Source organism: Polistes dominula, unplaced genomic scaffold (genome assembly GCF_049000335.1).
Source record: "Polistes dominula isolate Pdom_NZ unplaced genomic scaffold, Pdom_raw_medaka contig_29, whole genome shotgun sequence".
Taxonomy (NCBI): domain Eukaryota; kingdom Metazoa; phylum Arthropoda; class Insecta; order Hymenoptera; family Vespidae; genus Polistes; species Polistes dominula.
The window spans coordinates 2,137,846-2,156,811 of record NW_028300865.1 but is presented as its reverse complement, the minus strand read 5'-3'; the positions used below and the strand labels follow the sequence as shown (position 1 = coordinate 2,156,811).

General features: G+C 29.7%; 4 protein-coding genes across 15 annotated transcripts in view; 2 read left to right on the top strand and 2 right to left on the bottom strand.

Moving 5' to 3' along the window:
- Positions 1-15: 15 nt before the first annotated feature.
- ubl (Ubiquitin-like protein 5) lies at positions 16-1,710 on the top strand. 5 transcript variants are annotated; one of them, XM_089170612.1, is made up of 3 exons: positions 16-157; positions 1,010-1,224; positions 1,492-1,710. In XM_089170612.1, exons 2-3 carry the CDS (start codon positions 1,047-1,049, stop codon positions 1,533-1,535), a joined length of 222 nt encoding a protein of 73 aa, XP_089026738.1. In that variant the 5' UTR covers positions 16-157; positions 1,010-1,046; the 3' UTR covers positions 1,536-1,710. The 5 variants fall into 5 exon arrangements, with proteins under 5 accessions (XP_089026738.1, XP_015176486.1, XP_089026727.1 ...); XM_015321000.2 differs by lacking the exon at positions 16-157 and adding an exon at positions 164-350; XM_089170601.1 differs by lacking the exon at positions 16-157 and adding an exon at positions 357-805.
- IntS10 (integrator complex subunit 10) lies at positions 22-5,135 on the top strand. Of its 2 annotated transcripts, none has more exons than XM_015320994.2 (9): positions 22-157; positions 2,201-2,377; positions 2,487-2,554; positions 2,676-2,919; positions 3,134-3,641; positions 3,726-4,042; positions 4,111-4,275; positions 4,388-4,646; positions 4,705-5,135. In XM_015320994.2, exons 2-9 carry the CDS (start codon positions 2,225-2,227, stop codon positions 4,869-4,871), a joined length of 1,881 nt encoding a protein of 626 aa, XP_015176480.1. In that variant the 5' UTR covers positions 22-157; positions 2,201-2,224; the 3' UTR covers positions 4,872-5,135. The 2 variants fall into 2 exon arrangements, with proteins under 2 accessions (XP_015176480.1, XP_015176479.1); XM_015320993.2 differs by lacking the exon at positions 22-157 and adding an exon at positions 1,895-2,088.
- Sec31 (COPII coat complex component secretory 31) lies at positions 5,023-11,656 on the bottom strand. Of its 3 annotated transcripts, XM_015320989.2 has the most exons (14): positions 11,492-11,656; positions 10,713-10,924; positions 10,300-10,622; positions 10,113-10,210; positions 9,784-10,029; positions 9,399-9,692; positions 8,958-9,326; positions 8,749-8,872; positions 7,203-8,659; positions 6,944-7,039; positions 6,492-6,560; positions 6,181-6,423; positions 6,013-6,084; positions 5,023-5,932 (listed from the first exon to the last, which is right to left on the bottom strand). In XM_015320989.2, exons 2-14 carry the CDS (start codon positions 10,913-10,915, stop codon positions 5,744-5,746), a joined length of 3,783 nt encoding a protein of 1,260 aa, XP_015176475.1. In that variant the 5' UTR covers positions 10,916-10,924; positions 11,492-11,656; the 3' UTR covers positions 5,023-5,743. The 3 variants fall into 3 exon arrangements, with proteins under 3 accessions (XP_015176475.1, XP_015176477.1, XP_089026690.1); XM_015320991.2 differs by lacking the exon at positions 6,944-7,039 and having other exon boundaries at positions 11,492-11,648; XM_089170564.1 differs by lacking the exons at positions 10,713-10,924; positions 11,492-11,656 and having other exon boundaries at positions 9,784-10,054; positions 10,300-10,440.
- Positions 11,657-11,998: 342 nt separating this feature from the next.
- Positions 11,999-18,966, bottom strand: part of LOC107066463 (uncharacterized) — a 41,247-nt gene continuing 34,279 nt past the window's right edge. For 2 of the 5 annotated variants that reach the window (XM_089179741.1, XM_089179750.1), the window contains exons 4-6: positions 14,758-14,883; positions 14,514-14,690; positions 11,999-14,432 (exon numbers count right to left, since the gene is read on the bottom strand). In XM_089179741.1, coding sequence (XP_089035867.1) covers positions 12,196-14,432; positions 14,514-14,690; positions 14,758-14,860 — 2,517 coding nt within the window. In that variant the 5' untranslated portion in view covers positions 14,861-14,883 and the 3' untranslated portion in view covers positions 11,999-12,195. Of the gene's footprint in view, positions 14,433-14,513; positions 14,691-14,757; positions 14,989-15,071; positions 15,272-18,966 lie in introns of those variants that run through there. The other 3 variants (XM_089179733.1, XM_015321110.2, XM_089179752.1) reach the window with 3 other exon arrangements.

Genomic DNA, 18,966 nt, shown 5'->3' with positions numbered 1-18,966 from the left:
TAAAATACAAAGAGAGAAAGACTGAGATAGGGTAAAGACGAGCACGCCGATCTCTGTACTTTAACACGACTACAAACGACTGTACACGATACTCGGACTCCTCTCAATGATGTGGAGATTGAGTTAACGTCATTTCCGGCATACGTGGTCGAAAAATGTACGTATGATCAGAATCCATTACAGATTTCAAAGATTTAGTTAGCCATTATTTACATACTGAGAAATTATTACTATAAATAATAAATAACTATAAATGTAACCAAAGAGATAGCTATTAATACAATATAGTTATACATTCAACCAATAACTCCCGTTACATATTATAGATTTCTAATATACCGCGTTAAAGGGTAAGTGACGCTTGCGAATGTCGATTTAATATTTTTTATGCGAAAAAAAATGCACATATAGATGTATAATATTTTTTATCGTACAAAACAAATACGGAAAAATATATATGTATGTTTTAACGTGCTTAGAATATAATGTATTTATATACAAATGTATGTTTTATGTTCATCTTCTGATTAACGTAGTGATGCAAAAATTGTGAGGTTAAGTAGTATCATTCGACTGCAATCTATGTCAAAAAGAAATATATTTTTGACAAAAATTGTTTATTTGGATTGAATATTTTATCAAGATTTTATTATGATGCAATTTAAATAAAACATATCTATATATAAATATATGCATAATAATAATTATAATAAAATTAGAATATAATATATTATCATATATCAAATTATATATCTACATGCACAATATATATATACAATAGCAAAATATACATACGATTAATTTTGTAAGTATAATAATAGTACTATGTATTCTATATATACATATTACAATTCCATAAGATTAATATTATTAATTTATTATTATATTTATATAAAACAAGAATAAGCTTAGGAATAAAAATATGTAAGGTGACAACACAAAAATATCACTAATAGATATGAAATAGATTTTTAAGTAATTTTATCGAATTAATAATTGAATTTTGTAGACTTGAGGAAAAATTAAAACCAAAATTATAAAAAAAAATGTTAGAAATAACTTGCAATGATCGATTAGGAAAAAAGGTTAGAGTGAAATGTAATCCAGATGATACTATCGGTGATTTGAAGAAATTGATAGCAGCTCAAACTGGAACACATTGGGAAAAAATTGTATTAAAGAAATGGTATACCATCTTCAAAGATCATATTAAATTACAGGACTGTATCCTTCAATATTTTAAGTCATCTTTATGTGTGAGCAGTTCATAAGCCAAAACGATTAACTCCACTTGTAGAAACATTTTTTAATTTATTATCAAAACATTTGATTTAAATGACCATTGAATAATAAATGAAATGATGTATATAACTTCATCAATTTTATCTACTTTTTATTTTATGGAACTAATCGATTTGGCAAATAAGTCATTAGAGTTTTGTTATTAGCAATAATTATTCTATCAATGCTTTCCTTAATCAAATGCTTCAGATGAAATACACGATGGCATGAATTTAGAGTTATATTATCAATAGTTGTGTATAGATTCGTTATAAGAACTTATAATGTCTTAATGTATTAATAATTATTATTTTTCACTTGTATTGTAATAAATTTTTTATTTAAAACAATATAAAATATACGATGTAAATAATATTAATCTTTCAAATATAAGAGGAACGTAAGAATCCTTTAATATTAATGACATTACGTATTTGTTATATTTATTATGAATACATAACAAAAAGTAAATTAACAAATTTGATAGGTATATAGAATTATATACATAGATTATTTTAAAATATGTACAAATAACTTCAGGGATGGCTTAGTGCACCAAATACATAAAAAAGTTCATATAATTATATATATATATATAGTACTCCAAGCCCAGTATAGTGCCACCTAGCGTTTAATAGATTAGAACGACGTCGATCTACAAGTTCACTTAGTAGACAACTGCATATAATTTTTAAGTTTTTTTTATCTAGCATCATGTAAATGCAATTAGAAAATGTTTCTGATATTAGCGAACAACTTAGGCTTACTAAAGACATTTTATCAATTTTGAAACTGATTCACGTGCGAGTAATGAAAACATAACCTTTAATTTTTAAATTTCTTTACGATTTGATGTACTTCGTACGATCACTTATTAGAGATTAAATATCATAAACAGATATATACATTTACTTTTAAGAAAACGAGAATACCTTGCTTCACGATGTTGGAAAAATCTTCCGGTGGAGAAAATCAATTATCGAAAGAGGATTATTTAATAATGCGTGCTAAAGAAGCATTATCAAGTGATATTTATGCAGCAAAGTCCTGGCTGATCACCGCTAAATCATTATTTCCACATAGTGCGAAAGTTCAGGTATTTATTATCATTTTTTTTTTAAACACTTCTTTTAATATAAAGATCATTTATGTTGTAAAAATCATAAAGACAATTTATAATAAATACAAATTATTATATTATTCAGTTTGAAGCATACCGAATAGAAAAGCTATCTAAAAACGTCAAGGAAGCAGCAAAATGTTTTAGTGAAATGTACGTGAGATACTAATTATTATTTACAATTAATTTATAAACTTTGATGAAAATTAAACTTACACTTTTTGTTTTTGTTTTTTTTAAATTTTTTTTTTATTTTTTTTATGCGTAAGAGCAGATTTCAGAATTTTCCAGATGATCGAGATATTTGGAAAGAAATTGAAATAGTTACTACATGTTTACGTTCTGAACAATGTGATCCAGAGACAGAATTTTTATGTCAAATGTTTCAACATATCCCTCAAGATTTACAGCATCGTTTATTAGTTATGACAGCTGATCATAGTGAAGATACTATGGAGCATTGTAAATTGTTACTTCTTTTAATACGTAAATTTCCTCACACTACACCAACACATGGAGTTAGTAATTTGAAATAGAATTTTTCTATACAGGGTGATAAAAAAAGAAGTGTTTCAATATTTGTTAATTTACATTGAAAAGATTGATTTTCTTTAGTCGTTTCGATGAGTACTAATAAGCCTTTCAAATATTGAACTCTTTTCTTGTTATCACTCTGTATACATTATTACAAAGATGTACACATTTATTTAAAATATAATTTATAATTTGTAGCCACGTTTGGTGGAGACTTTACTTACTGCAGAAAAACATAGTCATCCGGGTCGTGCTGTAAATGGTTTTAGACGATTATTAGCTTGTGATGCATTACCATTACTTGGAGCTGCTCCTGTTGACCTAAACCCTCGTCTTGGATTAAGATTACTTTGTAAAGCTGTGGAATTTTATTTAGCATATATACAGCATCCGCAAGATATACAAATTCAATATCCATGGGATAGACTTTTTCATGTAGTCGAGTTAATTGGAAAAAAGTTAGGATGGGAATTAAGCAATTTATTTTCCATGCCTTGGAATCGGGAAACATATAGCGAGAAACTACAGCAGTATGCAGCTGTACATGCAGCTAATTTATGTGAAGAAGTTGTTGTACGACAATTATTAATGTGTGCAATTGTAGTATTACTGAGAATACTGAATGAACATGCAATGCTTATCAATAATGGAGAAACTATGAATTGTTTAGTAGAAGCTTTTGGAGAGTTAATGTCTTCTATTACTGGTATAACATTTTAATTTTATAAATTATAGAGTTACAGCAAAAAAATATTATAGACAAGTAAGAAACATTCTTTTTTATATTTAGAGCCAAAATTAAAAAAGCGAAAAAGGGAAGATAACTCAGGAATTGTTATAACTAGTGATGGAGATTACAGTGGCAATGGTCTTGGTTTTGCTGTTAAACTGTGGGATCTATTACACAGTAGTGATTATTTACAAATAGAGATAGATAAACTTAATCAACAAGCACGATTGGATGCATGGTTAAACCCATTTGCAACTGATTTAGCTATGTATAAAGGCTTGCATCATGAAGTGTTAACTAGATTAACTCAAGAAGGTTCCTCATTGTCTACTCATCTACGATTTGCTAGTAGTTGCTTTTTTTTAAAAGATTATAAGGTATGTTGTGTTATATATAATGTTATATAAAAATGGGATAAAAATTTCATTGAAACATTTTTTTATAGGGTATGTTAGAATATATTGTTTTAGTGGCAAGCTCTTTACCTTCAGTATGTGGAAAAGTATCTCATAATTTAACCGTTCCATCTACGAGACATTTGCATTATCTATCCCTCGCACGTTATCCTGTTTTACAATATTGTTGCAGGTTACTTCTTTTAGCTTTAAAGGTACCTACCGTATAATTCACCAATATCATTAGATTATTTCATAACGATTTTAAACTTAAAGATTATAGTTATTTCATTTGGCTTTTAAATGTTTATAATGTATACATTTTAGGAGAATTTTGCTATACCTGGAACTGTAGGAGATTTGGCTATTGGACATGCATTAGTTTTAATGCAAATTGATTGGCCCCAAGAAGCCAGCACATTATCTATAATTACTGAAAGAATTATTAATCGTGGATCTTTTGTATATCCATTATTTCAACCATATATTATATGCGTAGATATTTTAGAGGAATTAACGTACTTATGGACAGAACATGGTGGTGGTGTATCTTTAGATATCGCTACTGGTTCAGGAGTATTACAAAGTATGTCTATTTTATTAAATTAATATTGCAATAGTATACAATATTTATTTTTATATAGGTCGACGTATTACAACACGTGGTGCTGACAAAGGAGTCCGTGAAGAAGTGAAACAAGCTATGAGACGCCAAGCAGCTCGAGACGGTGTTGATCCATTAGACGAATTATTGCAAAAGTTTATTGTCAATGAAAAGAGCGCAATTTTACATAGTTTAATTATACAGTAAACTATTATTTCATTTGGATTCATTTCTGAAATAAGTAACGTATACACATCTACAGTTATTTTTTTTTTTATCATAAGTATCTGTAAATAAGTGAATGTTAGATTTTTATAAATTATTTTACGGGACTATATAAAGCATGTACAGATTTACATATTTTCATATATATAATGTATTATTTAATTTCTTGGCTTCCCACGTTTTCTGTCAATTTATATAACAAAATGATTACAAAATACAGCTCAAATAAAAGTCCATATATGTGTATTAACGAGTAAATCATATTTATATTTTAAATATTTCCACTTGTATATAAACATTATCATTTTCTTACATAATTTTATTTATTAGGACACAAATTTTAAACAATTAACGTAAATGTAAACATTAATATTACATTAATTATTATTCTTCTCATTTCTTTCAATTTAAAGTAAGAAACATACCAGAAGAATATTTTGTATACAAAAATAAGCTTTTTACCTTCATTATTCAAAATCAACTTAAATATTGCTTATATACATTTCTTTTAAATTAAAACCAATGAAGCAAATAATTTATATAAAAAACAGTTATAAAATATCAATATAGCTTTCCTTATGGTCTTGTAACTACTCATTAATATATTACAATACGAAAAAAAAGAAAGGCTACAAGATTGTGTCGAAATTTAGGTACAGTTGCAGAAGAGTGAAAAATATAAACTCCATAAATTATATTAATGTTATTAACTGTAAATGATGTAATAAAGAAATTAAAAAGACATATACTTTTTTCGATGTAGAATAAAGTATGTTTTTTTTTTTCATGAAAGATGATAAAATATAAACCTTTATAACGAGGATGTCTACCGTATATTTTCAGTATATCATATTTTATCTAATGTAAATTCCTAACTGAAGGGCACTTTGAAGTAATACTTTGATACCAGGCATGAAAGAAGATATCTGACTAAAATCTGGACCTGATACTAGTTGCGTGTGCAAACTTAGACCACTAGAGTAATTTCCACTTTGTACCATCTCTGATATTTGATGTAATCCTTGAATGGTATTTTGTGATAACTAAAAAGTAATTTAACAAATTGTTAAATATCAAAGAAATTTATATATGCATGGGGAAAAAAGTATGATAATTTACGTACTCTATTTTCTCTGAGACAATCATAAAGTATTTCCAATTTTTTAGATACATCTTCTATCTTTCTTTTAATTTGCTGAAATACAAATGCAAAAGACATATTATATGTTAATATGTAATATGAAATAATACATGATACAATAATTTCGAATTTAAATTAATTAATATTTACCGGATTTTTAGCGCTTTCAAAGCATCGCATTTTTAGTTCATCGAATACCGTTTTCAAATGCATATGTTCCTCAGGTATTGGTGGTTTTGCTTTCTCAGGTTCCATAGCTTTTGCTACTGTTACAGGTTGTGCAATATCAACAGGTTTATTATATTGAGTACCAGCACTTGGAATGTTATGAACATATTGTTGTGGATTATAAGGTGTCTGAGACTCATTGTAATAATTATCTTGTGGTAATATCTGTAATCATTTATAAGATATTATAATTACTATAAGAATAATAAATATGATAATGTTTGTATACTTACATTAGGCTCAGGTTGTGGAATTGTATTTCTTAAAGGATGTAGTATTGGACTTTGAAATTCATATTTTGCCTGAAAAAATGATGAAGTTATTATAATCATATAATGTATTATATAAATATTTAATCATCTATACTATAATTTGATTATTTTAACAAATATTGTCATAATATTTGTTAATATTGTCATAATATTTGTTTTAACCATAAAGTATATAATACTAGTCTTTGTATAAAAAGCGGTTTATAGCAGCTAAATATGAATTTTTATGTTACATATTAGTTATCTTAATATTCACACAAATACTATTGTTAATCTAGGATAATTAATGTCATTATATATCCATATAATAATAGTTTTGAAAAGATATATACATAATTGAAAGGCACATAAGAAATAAATAAAAATAGCAAAGAGGGGATGGCACTCTAAACGTTGAAAATTAACAAAACTACCTTTACATTTATATTCTTCAAATGTTTTGCTTTCCATTTCCGTGTACCAGCATGTTCCGCAAACATTTCACTTTTGTTGTGTAGTGCCAATATTGGCTATATCATTTAAATATATACATAGATATATATATATATATGTCTTAATCAGTATTTATTCTAATAGCCATGCATTCGACTTCGAGTACATGATATAATTACTCCTTATTATACTGATTACATTGTTTCATAGAAAATAATAGATTAATATATAATAAATTACCTGTGCTCTAGAACTTTTGGCCATTGGTGGGTCATTCCATCCAGATGATTGTGACATTGAATTATAACTACTTTCATTGCTGTATGCTGACATTTGGGAAATCGGTTCCGGATTGTATTGATTATATGGGTCTACTTGAGAAGAATTTTGAGACATAGACATCATACTAGATGATAACGGTGGTTTAAAAGATTCTGTTTCTTTTGATGGTATGTTCATGAAATTATGTGATTGACCTGGATATGTGTTGCCAGGAACAGGTGCTTGTGTCTGATATGGATACTGTACATTGTATCCTGGTATAGATCCAGTTTGTTGTTGAGAAGAAAATGATTGTGGTTGTTGAGTAAACGGTTGTTGAAAAGTACTTTGACCATACGATGGCGTAGATTTTACAGATGGATCTATAAGATATTTGGATCTTGATTGAGGTCCAACACTAGACGGTCTTGAATTACTAGTAGTATTTGATCCAGATGTAGGAGGGGGCGGAGGAGGGGACTGTAAACTGCTTTGTTGTCCATATGGGCGTCCTGTTGGATATTGATCGTAATGCGCCGATTGTGTTTGAGTATGAGCAGAAGGTGTTACAAAAGATTGTGTTGATTGAATATTATACGGAGCTGTTGTTGTTCCAAATGATTGTTTAATAGGAGTCGCATTCCAATTGTAATTAGAAGATCCACCAATTGCTGATGTAGTTTGTGATAATGGATTATATGTATTTTGAAAATTCTGATTTTGTAAAGGTCTATGAGTTTGTTCGTTATAACTTTGTTTTATTGGTGCTTTCTCTATGATTCTTTTGGACTCTTCAATATAACCTAAAGCTCTACAAAGCCTATTTTTTAAATCCTTGGTATTTTGTTCCTTGCTATTATCAAGATAACTCAGAGCAGATTCAAGATTTCCTTCTGCTGCTAGCATTTCAGCATATTGAGTTAGAACATTAGCAATTTTACCGTCAACATCAGTTCTTCTAATACCTTGAAATTCTAAAGCTTTTTGCATAATCATTATCAATTCCACAATTTCTTGAACTTCAGCTCCAGATGCTTCTATTAATTTATTCAAATTACCAGAACAGATATAACATATCTGAGCTTGTTTTTTTAAATCAGGATTTTCGCTAGATGCTAAACGATCTCCCAACATGTCACACAACATTGATCGTTCTTGACCATGTGTAAATATACCTATCAGTACTTCTTTCCAGCAGTTGATATCAACATTTTTAACAATGTCAGTCCAATTTTCACTAACTAATGAATTTATAATTGAATTAAGTGCACCAGAATGTTCTGAGAAATACCTATATTGAGTTTTTGCTAATAATTCGGGTCCTCCGGTCATGGAAAGAATAACTGCATCTGCATATCTTTTACTTTTAAAACATAAAGATACAGCAGCTTCAATATTTCCCAAAAGAATTGCTTGTGCAATAAGTCCATCATCATCTATAATAAATAAAATATATATTATAGATTAATTTAATTATTACGTAAAATATGTATTATGTAAATATCAAGATTTGTTATAAAATTACCATCAGAAATATTTATTTTGAAATTATTATTTGCAGACATTGCAGAAGCTGTAGTAGATTTTTTATGTTGTTCTTGAACAATAGCATCAAATACTGCACCTCCATCAATGTTACCATTTGTTATCTATTACATTATAATAAAAATAAATTAAATTGCTATTATTTACTATAGATAATATTTTATAGGAGTAATTGTAATTAAAGCTTACATTGTTAAGATTAGCAATACCTCCTGCAAGTGTATTTATTTCATCCTGAGGTATATATTGATTTAAATTGTTATTCATTGCTTCTATATTATATCCCAATAAATCCAATATGTCTTTTGTGACATTATTGTTAAAATATGCTTTAACACAACTCCAAATTTTTTTAGTATGTTCATCTGTTGCATTATCGATTTTTCCTTTACAATAATCGGCATATTGTTCACTCTTTAGAGTATCTTCTAATTCATTTGATCTTTGAATGAGATCTGGTTGTGTAATTACTTGTGATATTAATACTTTTCTGTTTGAATTCATAGGTAAATTTGGATCTGGTGTTTCATTTTCAAAAATGATTAATTTACCACCAAACTAAAAATCAATCAAAAATGATTATAATTTCAATGGAAGAAACAATTTATCGTTTCAATATTATATTCTTACACCAAATGATGCTCCAAAAGGTCTCTTCAACCATTTTGGTGCTTTTGTCAAAACTGCAATTGATTCTGTTTGAGCTGTAGGATGGGGTTGTGTAAAAGGATCCATTCCTGGAAATGAATCAACAATTTTGTTCGATGTTTCATTAGATACTTCTTGTCTTCCACCAAGTAAAGAATAGACAGCTGCATGACCATCGAAACTAGTTCCAACAATTAAACCTGGATGACGTGGACACCATGAGACATCAAAGTTCCATTGATTTGTTTGCGTTAATTCACATATTACTTCTCCATTCTGAATTTATATAAATAATTTGTTATTATTAATTAAAATTAAGATACATAATCTTCTTAAAAAAAAAAAAAAAAAAATAAGTTTTGTATACCGGTTCATTTGAATTTGGATTCCAACATAAAATTCTGTTATCTTTTGCACAACTTAAAAGAAGATCTGGATCATGAGGATTCCATGCTATTGAAAGAACACCTCGTTGATGATTTTGTAATGTTTTCAAAGGTGATGTGGCAAATCTTAAATCCCATAATTCAATAACAGGTGCTTGATCATCTTCTGATGCTAAGCATAATTGTGTCGCAACATTAGGATGCCATTGAACTACTTTCCATCGTACCTTCATGCATGAAATTATAATTATTCTGTGAATATTGTTTTTCAATCAGTATTTGTTTCTATAAAAGATACAAAATATTCTACCTTTGAATTGGCATCTGTTAGTTTGATTATTGGTTCATTTTTTCTTAAATCCCATATAACACAGCGTTGTAAAAATGTTGAGGCAAGAATATGTTGTACTAAAAAGTATAACAAATACATTTGTTATTATGAATTTGTATTATTTTCATTTATATATATTCTGAATTATATATTATATAATAAAAACCTTGTTTATTCCATGCAATATATTGAACATCTTCTAATGGTTGACTTTCAGATCCAGGCTTCATCGGAGTGTTAACATTTACGACATCCCATATATAAATTTGGCTTTCAGTTGCACCAGTTGCTAATAAATTTGCTTGAAAGGGATTAAAATCCATTGCCCTTACTGGTCCTGTATGTCTATCAGGACTACTTATTAAACAATTGTTTTCATTGTTTAACATTTTAGATGCAGAATAGATTTGTATTACACCATAATCACAACCACCAACAATTATACCTGCTGGATTATTACCGTATGCTCCCCAAATTATTTTATGATATCTGTTTGAAAATATATCAATTTTTTTGTTAAATAATTTTTAATATTAAAAGTAAGATACAAAAAAGAAAAAAGAAAAAAATAATAAAAACCTGTGTTCACTGGCCACACTGGCTTTCAATTCCATTTCATATCCTGGTTGTTGTAAATTAATTGAATATAAATCAAGACTAGCAGAAGTATTAAAACTGGCATCCAGCTGTTGAGCTGCAGTTCCAGCAGCTAATAAAATTGGATATTGAGCTGGTGGTGACCATGCCACATTGACAGTTTTTAATAACTCCTTAACCTTCATCTTTGATGTCTTGTAACAAAAATAATAATAATATATACAATTATAAAATAATACACATATAACAGGTAAATGATTATATATATATAATATGTCATTAATAAACTTATCAAAATTTAATTATAATAACTAATGTTTTATATTAAATTCTTCAGTATTTTGATTGATACAATTAATTGATTATAGTATAAGATATTTATAATGAATTTTAAATAATTGTTTATTTTTTTTATTATCAATAGAAATATAATTGAAAGCTTATTAAAAATGATCAACATAATAAGATGCGTCATACATTTAAATTTTAATTTTACTTTTCCTTTTTCTCTCGTTAATTGAAACTGTCAACAATAGTTATGGACAAATAAATGCATGTGATTTTAGATTTAATTTATTGTTTTTATTTATAATATTATTTTGTAAACATTAAAATGATCTCATTTAAATTTTATTTAAGTTTTTCTTTATGTAAAAGTTCACCGACCTATTACATTCAGTTCTGTCATACATTTCAATATACAATCATTTTGCACAATAATATTTATTTATTTAATAATAATATGATTTACTATTTCTTACCTTAATATAATCGAGTGAAGAAAAGTATTCTAAGATTGATATAAAATAGTTTTAGTTATGTCAAGCAGATTGCTATCAGCCGTTAACTCTTCCAACGTGGCGAACTGCATACATAGACAGGTGCTGACATCTGTTATTTAATATTACATTATCATGCTTGACGAAATAATATTTGTTTATTTTAATAACAATTTAGGAAGTCGAAGAATAATACGAAATCAGGTTTATATAATCAAAAAATACAGAAGTATGTAAAAGATCACAAGTCCACATTTTGTATAACCACATTCATCTATGTTACTAACCTTAAAACCAGAGGGCGTTAGTGGGTACGAAAACATGATAACAGTACAATACTGTCAACAAATAATATTTGAAGGTTTATTTCTGTTTTATCGTAGTCGGGTAGTGTAGTTTTTATGCTGAATGCATTAATCACGTGTGTGTATGTGTTTGTAAACAAATCTTTGGTATAGATGATAAGATAATAAAGTAGGTTAGTACTAATATTTTACAATGGATATTTTATTATATAAAAAATGATTGAAATACAAACTTATAAAAAATTAGAAAAATTATTATATAATATAGGAAAACAACATTACAAATATAAACTTAAGAATAATACATTATATCTTATATTAATGCTATTGTATTATTAATATTTTTTATTTTTATAACTCTATGCATAATCATAAATTATTTTAATTCTTAAGTATTGGTTCATTCAAAGTTGTTGGATTAAATGGTATATTTCTAACATTACCAGGTAATATCATAGGTACTACTTTAACACGAAAATCATAAGGAAGATAATCATAACAAAAATCATAAAAATCATTAGCTGTAGTAATAATTCCCACGGTAGCCATGTTTTCCATTAAATTATTTAACAGAGTTTTGTAGTCACTGTACTTTTTTGTTTTAATAATAATCGATACAACATCGGATAATTCTTTAACAAATTTTTCAGATTGCACTCTTGTTAATAATTTATATTTTGGTTGCATTTTTTTCCAAAGGAATTTATAAAGACGATTGGTAGCCCATGATTTTGGACGTGGTAGTTTTGGTCTTTTATAAACTTTTCCATTAACAATATAAGCTTTATCAATTTTCTTTGTTTCTGATTTTTTTGTACCCATATCTCGATATTCTTTTATTTTTTCTATTAATTGTTTCTTTTCTAATGACGAATCTTTTCTTACTGTGGTAAAATGTGCATTAATTAGTTTACCAATAGTTGTCTTTGATTTTTTATTCACTTTTTTCTTGACTTCTTTATTTTCCTTAGTATTACTCAACATTTCAAGTGGTTTACTTAGTCTTGCATTAATCGGAGAATCTAATTTGGAAGTCGTTGTAGCAAAGTATTCATTAATCTTTTTCTGGTGATTGATATTAATTGCATTAGATATTTTACGATTAGAAGAATTTATGTTGTCTCCATTTTGTTCATTGTTAACATCATCGGCATCCATTATTCTTGAAGATGTTTGTTTTAAACTAACCGCATTCATATCTAAATCCTTTACCAATGTTTTATTATTTATTTGTAATATATTTTCTTCATTATTGTTAGAAATATTCTGACTATTCTGTAATGTAGATATTTTTCTTTTTAATGTTTCATTTTTACTCGTATATTCTATTGCATTGATTGGGTGCACTGAATTATTATTACTGTTAATTGTATGCATTTGATTTTTTGAAATAATATCACTTTTTTCATTAACATTCATTGCATTATTTTTTGAATCAGATGATACACTGGATGCAGTTTTTTCTTTTTCAATATTATCGATTTCGTCGGATGTAGAATCAGATACATCTGTCAAATTTTTGGACGCCATATTGGTTGTTATTGTTTCAAACTTAGTACTTTTATTAATAATTCTGGATATACTAGAATTTTTTTCGTGCATACTTTCACGTTGCGACGCATTGATTGTTTTTATTAAATTCGAATTATTTATCGTTATTTTTATACTATTCTCCATTTTACTTTTATTCGGAGCAGTAATAGTCACGTGTCTTTCATTTTCTAACGACTTTTCGTTTCTAATTCCACTTTCCTGATTTTCAATTGTTTCTTTTGTGACAGAATCACGAATTTTTGTAGAAGTACGCATTGTTGAATCTGCATTTTTTTCCATTATAGAAGATTTCTTTTCATTTGTAGAAACATTTTTTGATAAACTTTTATATGAAGGATCTGTTATGATATCTAATTTGGAACTTTCATCACTGCTACTCAAAAAACTAAAGCTAGAATTGGTACGATTTTGTGGAATTAAATTATTATCGTCATAATTTACAATTTCTGAATTTCTCATGGATTTTATAAAAACAGTTGGTCCAGAAGAAGACAATTTTGATTTCTCTTTTGATTCTTCTTTTGATTTGTCCACAACAGTTTTTGTCGACATGTTTTTATTGTCCATTAATTTAGCAGACGAATTTGACATGGGTGTTTCAATTTTTTCTGATTTATTATCTGAATCATCATCATCATCATCATTATCATTATCTTTGAGTAAAGTATCAAATGCATTATAACTATTCTTCTTTTTTAATTTTTTTCTAAAAATATTTTGCTTATGTTTTAAGAATTTGTTAGAATTACGACTTTTATCAATGCTACTTGTACTGCTATTGTTTTTAATTGGACTCGCGTGTTTTTCTGTATGATCTAATCCTTCTAATGATTGTTTATTAGGTTCTGTATCATTCGTATGTTTGGTCATAGAATTCTTGAGCAATTTTGTTTCAGATGACACTGAACTTTTTGTATCATCCAAAGCTTTTTTAAAAATATTACTTCTATTTTGAATTGGTCTTTTACGTATTTGAATTTTTCTTTTTCTCAATGGTAAATCATTTTCCTCTTCATCTGTGTCAGATGTAATATATTTGTTTTCAATCTCTTGTCGATTAGCCTCTAAATGAATAAAGAATTTACAATTGAAAATTCAAATAATATTTTAATATTATTTTCTTCTTTTTTTTTTCTATATTTTACCTATGTGTTTTTTTTCATTTGATGATGAATTTGATGTTTGCAGTAGTTTCCACCATTGTTGATTTTCAACCATTGATTGAATATGTGAATCGGCGTTTAAATGTCTGCTTGTTTCATTGGATAAACTGTATTCTACTGAACGTGAATTTGACAATTTATTCCACCAAAAAGGTTCATCTAAAATAGATAATATAATTTGAATAATTTGTGATTAATTGTTTAACACAATTTACAAAGTATTTACCTTCACCAATTAATTCTGAATTTGGATCTAAGAAACCAGAACCTGCACTGGATCTTAGACTGTATCTGGATAGACGTTTGTTGATACTTTTTCTTTTAGCCATTATTTATATATTTAATAATTGATCTTAAATAAAACATAATTATAACATATTAATATCATATTGTTTTAAACATGTATGATATATATATATATATTTAATGTTAGTAAAGTTAAAGGTTATGTTTGATTCTGTAAACAAGAAATTTAAATTAAAATTCTTTATAAAGTAATTATATGTTAGATATATTTCAATTATTAAATAAATTCGTTACCGTATATTACATTTTTTTCACTATAAATACGCGTAGAAAAAATATATTAATTATTGTGTTGTTTATCTTTTCATGTCCTTGACACACACACACACAGAATCGTTTTATTTTATTTTGGTAGCAATCGCCATCTATTGGTAAAAATAAAAAGATTTTTTGACAAATTTTTTTTTAAATTATCATCATATGGTAACATATCGATATGGTAAAGAAACTTGCAAGATTTTGTTCTTTAAGTTTCTATTTTTCTGGTTAGATGGCGACACTAGTTAATGATTAAAAATTTCTTGTTTTTTTTTTTTTTTTTTTTTTTTTTTAAGAAGAAGAAGAAGAATAGTAATACACGAGTATTTAGAAGAAATAAAAAATGATATAAAAATAATATATTTTTTTTCAAATAAAAATTGTGAATAAAACTTTAAAGATAAAAATAATATTAAAAACTTTGAACATAGAAAAATATAATAATAATAGGGTCAGTATTATCAGTGAAAGAATTTGCACTTTTGGTTTTATCACATTTCTAAAATATACATAATTAAAATTTTGGGGTTTCATCTTGCAAATGAAATTTTGCAAAATCGAGATTGAAGGAAGGAAGAAAGGAAGAAAGGGGATTTATCTCTTTAAGATATTAGAAATATATATATACAAAGTCTAACGACGAGTTGAATCTTAACGAGTATGGAACATCGAACTTCCCGTGTGTTGGGGACGTGGGTTGGGATTTCGCAATCCATCCGGTGGTAGACGTTTCCTGGAAGGGTGTTGAATGAAGAAGTGTGGAGGTAAGATAAAGAGAGGGCAAAAATAGATGAAAAAAAAGAAAAAGATAGAAGACACAGGAGGACAGAAGAAGAGAAGAAGGTCGAAGGAGATTCCCAGTCCACAGAAAGGCTCTATTTGGCCATGGAAATCGGTAAAGGAGGTCAGCGTATGCAAATAACAGGGTCGTGAGGGTTGCCAGAGCCAGGAGGGTCCCATGGGTCAACGGACAGGAGGGTATAGCCTCGCTGTGCAGCCCTCTCTTGTCTCTATCGCCTCCAGCTCACTCCCACTCACTTACCCTCTTTCTCGCTTTCTCTCCCTTTCTTTCCCTTTTGCTTCATCCCACCACATTTCTCTTTTTCTCTCTCTTTCTCTTTTCCTTTTTTTCTTTTTTATTCTTTATCTTTCTCTCTCTCTCGTACGCTCATCTACAACACTCGCTCCGTCCTCCTTTCCATCATTTCCTCTTCGTCTTTTTCCCCACTCACTTTCTCTCTCTCTCTCTCTCTCTTTCTTTCTCTCTTTCTACACATTCCCTCTATCATTTCTCCTTTCCCCGTTACTCCCTCGACGCTTCCACGAGTTCTCACAGCAGCAACCGTTACGGCCCCATATATTTCCACGGTTGCCGGTGGTGGTGGTGGCTGCAGCAGAGTCACGTCTATGGACATAAAGGTGGCTCTACTCTACGCCTCCTCTCCCATACTCGACCGACGTTCGCCTACGCCCGTGGAAATATTCGATTTTTACGATACGAAACGCGAAGCACAGCACAGGGGCTTCAGCACGCACACCCAAAGGGCCCCGTCGTCTCTCATTCCCATTTTTCTTCTCTTCTCTTTCCCTCTTATGCGCCCACCAACCTCCGCTTGTCGCGTCCTGCACACTTTTTCGATTCACCGATTCCCAACTTTTTCATTTTTCTTCTCCCCATCTCTCTCTCTCTCTTTCTCTCTCTTTCTTTCTTTCTCCTAGTACATCGGGGAATGTCGATTTTTGAGCTTGTAAAATACGAATTTTACGAAGCATCTGCTTATGACTTATAACGCGAACAATTTGTTATTAGCTTACGTTTATTGTTAGATAAAGACATTTCATTTTTATATCCACCTTTTTTTGTTTTATTGGGGATGGGTGTTGGGATACGAATTAGAGATCGAAACGTTCATATCCAGCACCCTTTTTTCCCCCCAAATTAATGGGGGAAACTTGGGAATGCTCGAACGTGTGTCCCGTGTGCTGACTAATCCGCTGAGTGTTAATTAAAATAAAGGCTCGCGCCGCGTAATATGCGGGCGGCCAGAAATTAGCGTCTGGCTTTTTGTAGAAATGGACGCGTGTGGTGAGAAAAAGAAAGAGAGAGAGGGATAAGGGAGAGGAGAGGAGAGAAGTGGACGAACAACCAGATGTTCACCCTTTTGTTAGCGGCTTTCCAACGAAGCATCGCGCATTCGCATTTTTGTACTTTCCCTTTCTCTCTCTCTCTCTCTGACTCGTTGGTTACTTAAATGAGACACCTTCTTCAACGTGAGAGGGATATTTTCCTATTTTCATCGTTAAAATTATCTTTTCAAAGTTATGTTACTTTATGTTAAATATCTTACTTAATTTAAAAAAACATAACCTATATAAAACATAACCTATCATTAATAAAAATTGTACTCAAGTAAATGTGTGTCAATATATTTGGTTGGCAAGAAAGTAATTTCGGCTTGCACCAATAGATAGCGTTATGTTTGTTTCGTTATTCTTTTGAGGTTTGGTAGTTGACACTTTTAGGTTGCTATAGAAACAAATTTCGTGTCATTTAGTTTAGAAACAATTGAGTTTTGTTTCACACTAGAAAACCTAAATTACTTTCTTGCCAATCCAATAATATTATCGTGTTTAAATAAGAATACATGTGTGTACGATTAGAATCTAACAATTCCATTTGAATGTATTACAAATAGATTCTTATTGATAATATTTATTTATTCTTCTTCTACGAGACGTCTATTCGTAGTAATTAACGAAGACAATTATTTTGTCTCTTTGATTTATTTGTTGTACATTTTGATATCTTTTTCTTTCTCAGGGTAGGAGTCCCAGACAGCAGCAACAGCAACAGCAGCAGCAGCAGCCGGTACTTCGTGAAAGTTCGCGAAACAAAGAAAGTATACGTGATATCGTTAAGGATCGATAGAATGTACCGGCGGGTAGTAGTTTTCGCGCGAATCGAAAGTAAGCGAAAGAGAAATAGAAAGAGAAAGAGAAAGAGAAGAGAGAGAGAGAGAGAGAGAAAGCTGGTGGTGCTGGTGCTGGCTCGGCGCGTTAAATTCGTGGGTTTTCTGCGGATCGGCGTACGGTTTGATGGCTAGGGTTGGGCGGTAGCCACAAGTGTCTGCCTGAGCGCCCTCTCTCATTAATTCTCTACCCTTGTTGCTTGTTAAGGTAGGGGTCGGGTTCGTCCCTGCCTCCACGGACTCCGAACATCCCTCGGGCCACCTCTTTGCCCTCCTCGTCGTTCGTTCTTTCCTTCCTTCCTTCCTTTCCCTCTCTTCATCCCTCTACTAGTCAACTCACTTTTCTGCCCAAGTCAGGAGGGTGGAAATGCTTTCTCGAGTGCGCACTGAAGAAGTAGGATGAGGAGGAGGAGGAGGAGGAGGAGGAGGAGGAGAAGCTGCCGACAGTGGTGGTGGTGAAGCTGCTGCTGCTGCTGCTATTACTTGGAAAGAGAGAATGTGAAAGGGTGGGAGAGACTGAGATGGGAGATAAGCGAGGAAGAAAAATAGGAGCAAACGAAACGCGACAAAGAAAGATTCGAAAGAGAGAGAGAAAGTAAGTGAGTAAATGAGTGGGTGTAAGGTAAGCTGTCTGGTACGAATATATTTGGTATACCCGTTAAGTGGTACCCGATGCAAATCGAACTGTACACCGGTGGACATGCGGTGTGGGCGTGCGTGTGATTGTAAAAGAGACGATTAACTAACGTTTGTTTCCTTTATATTCGATTGTACCTTTTATATCGATAATAACATCTCTGCTTTTTATTGTCACAACCTCTGTAACAATATATATTCTCTATATATATATTTCTATTTAATACGTGTAAAACGTGAAAGTTCATTCGTAATCAGATAAACGT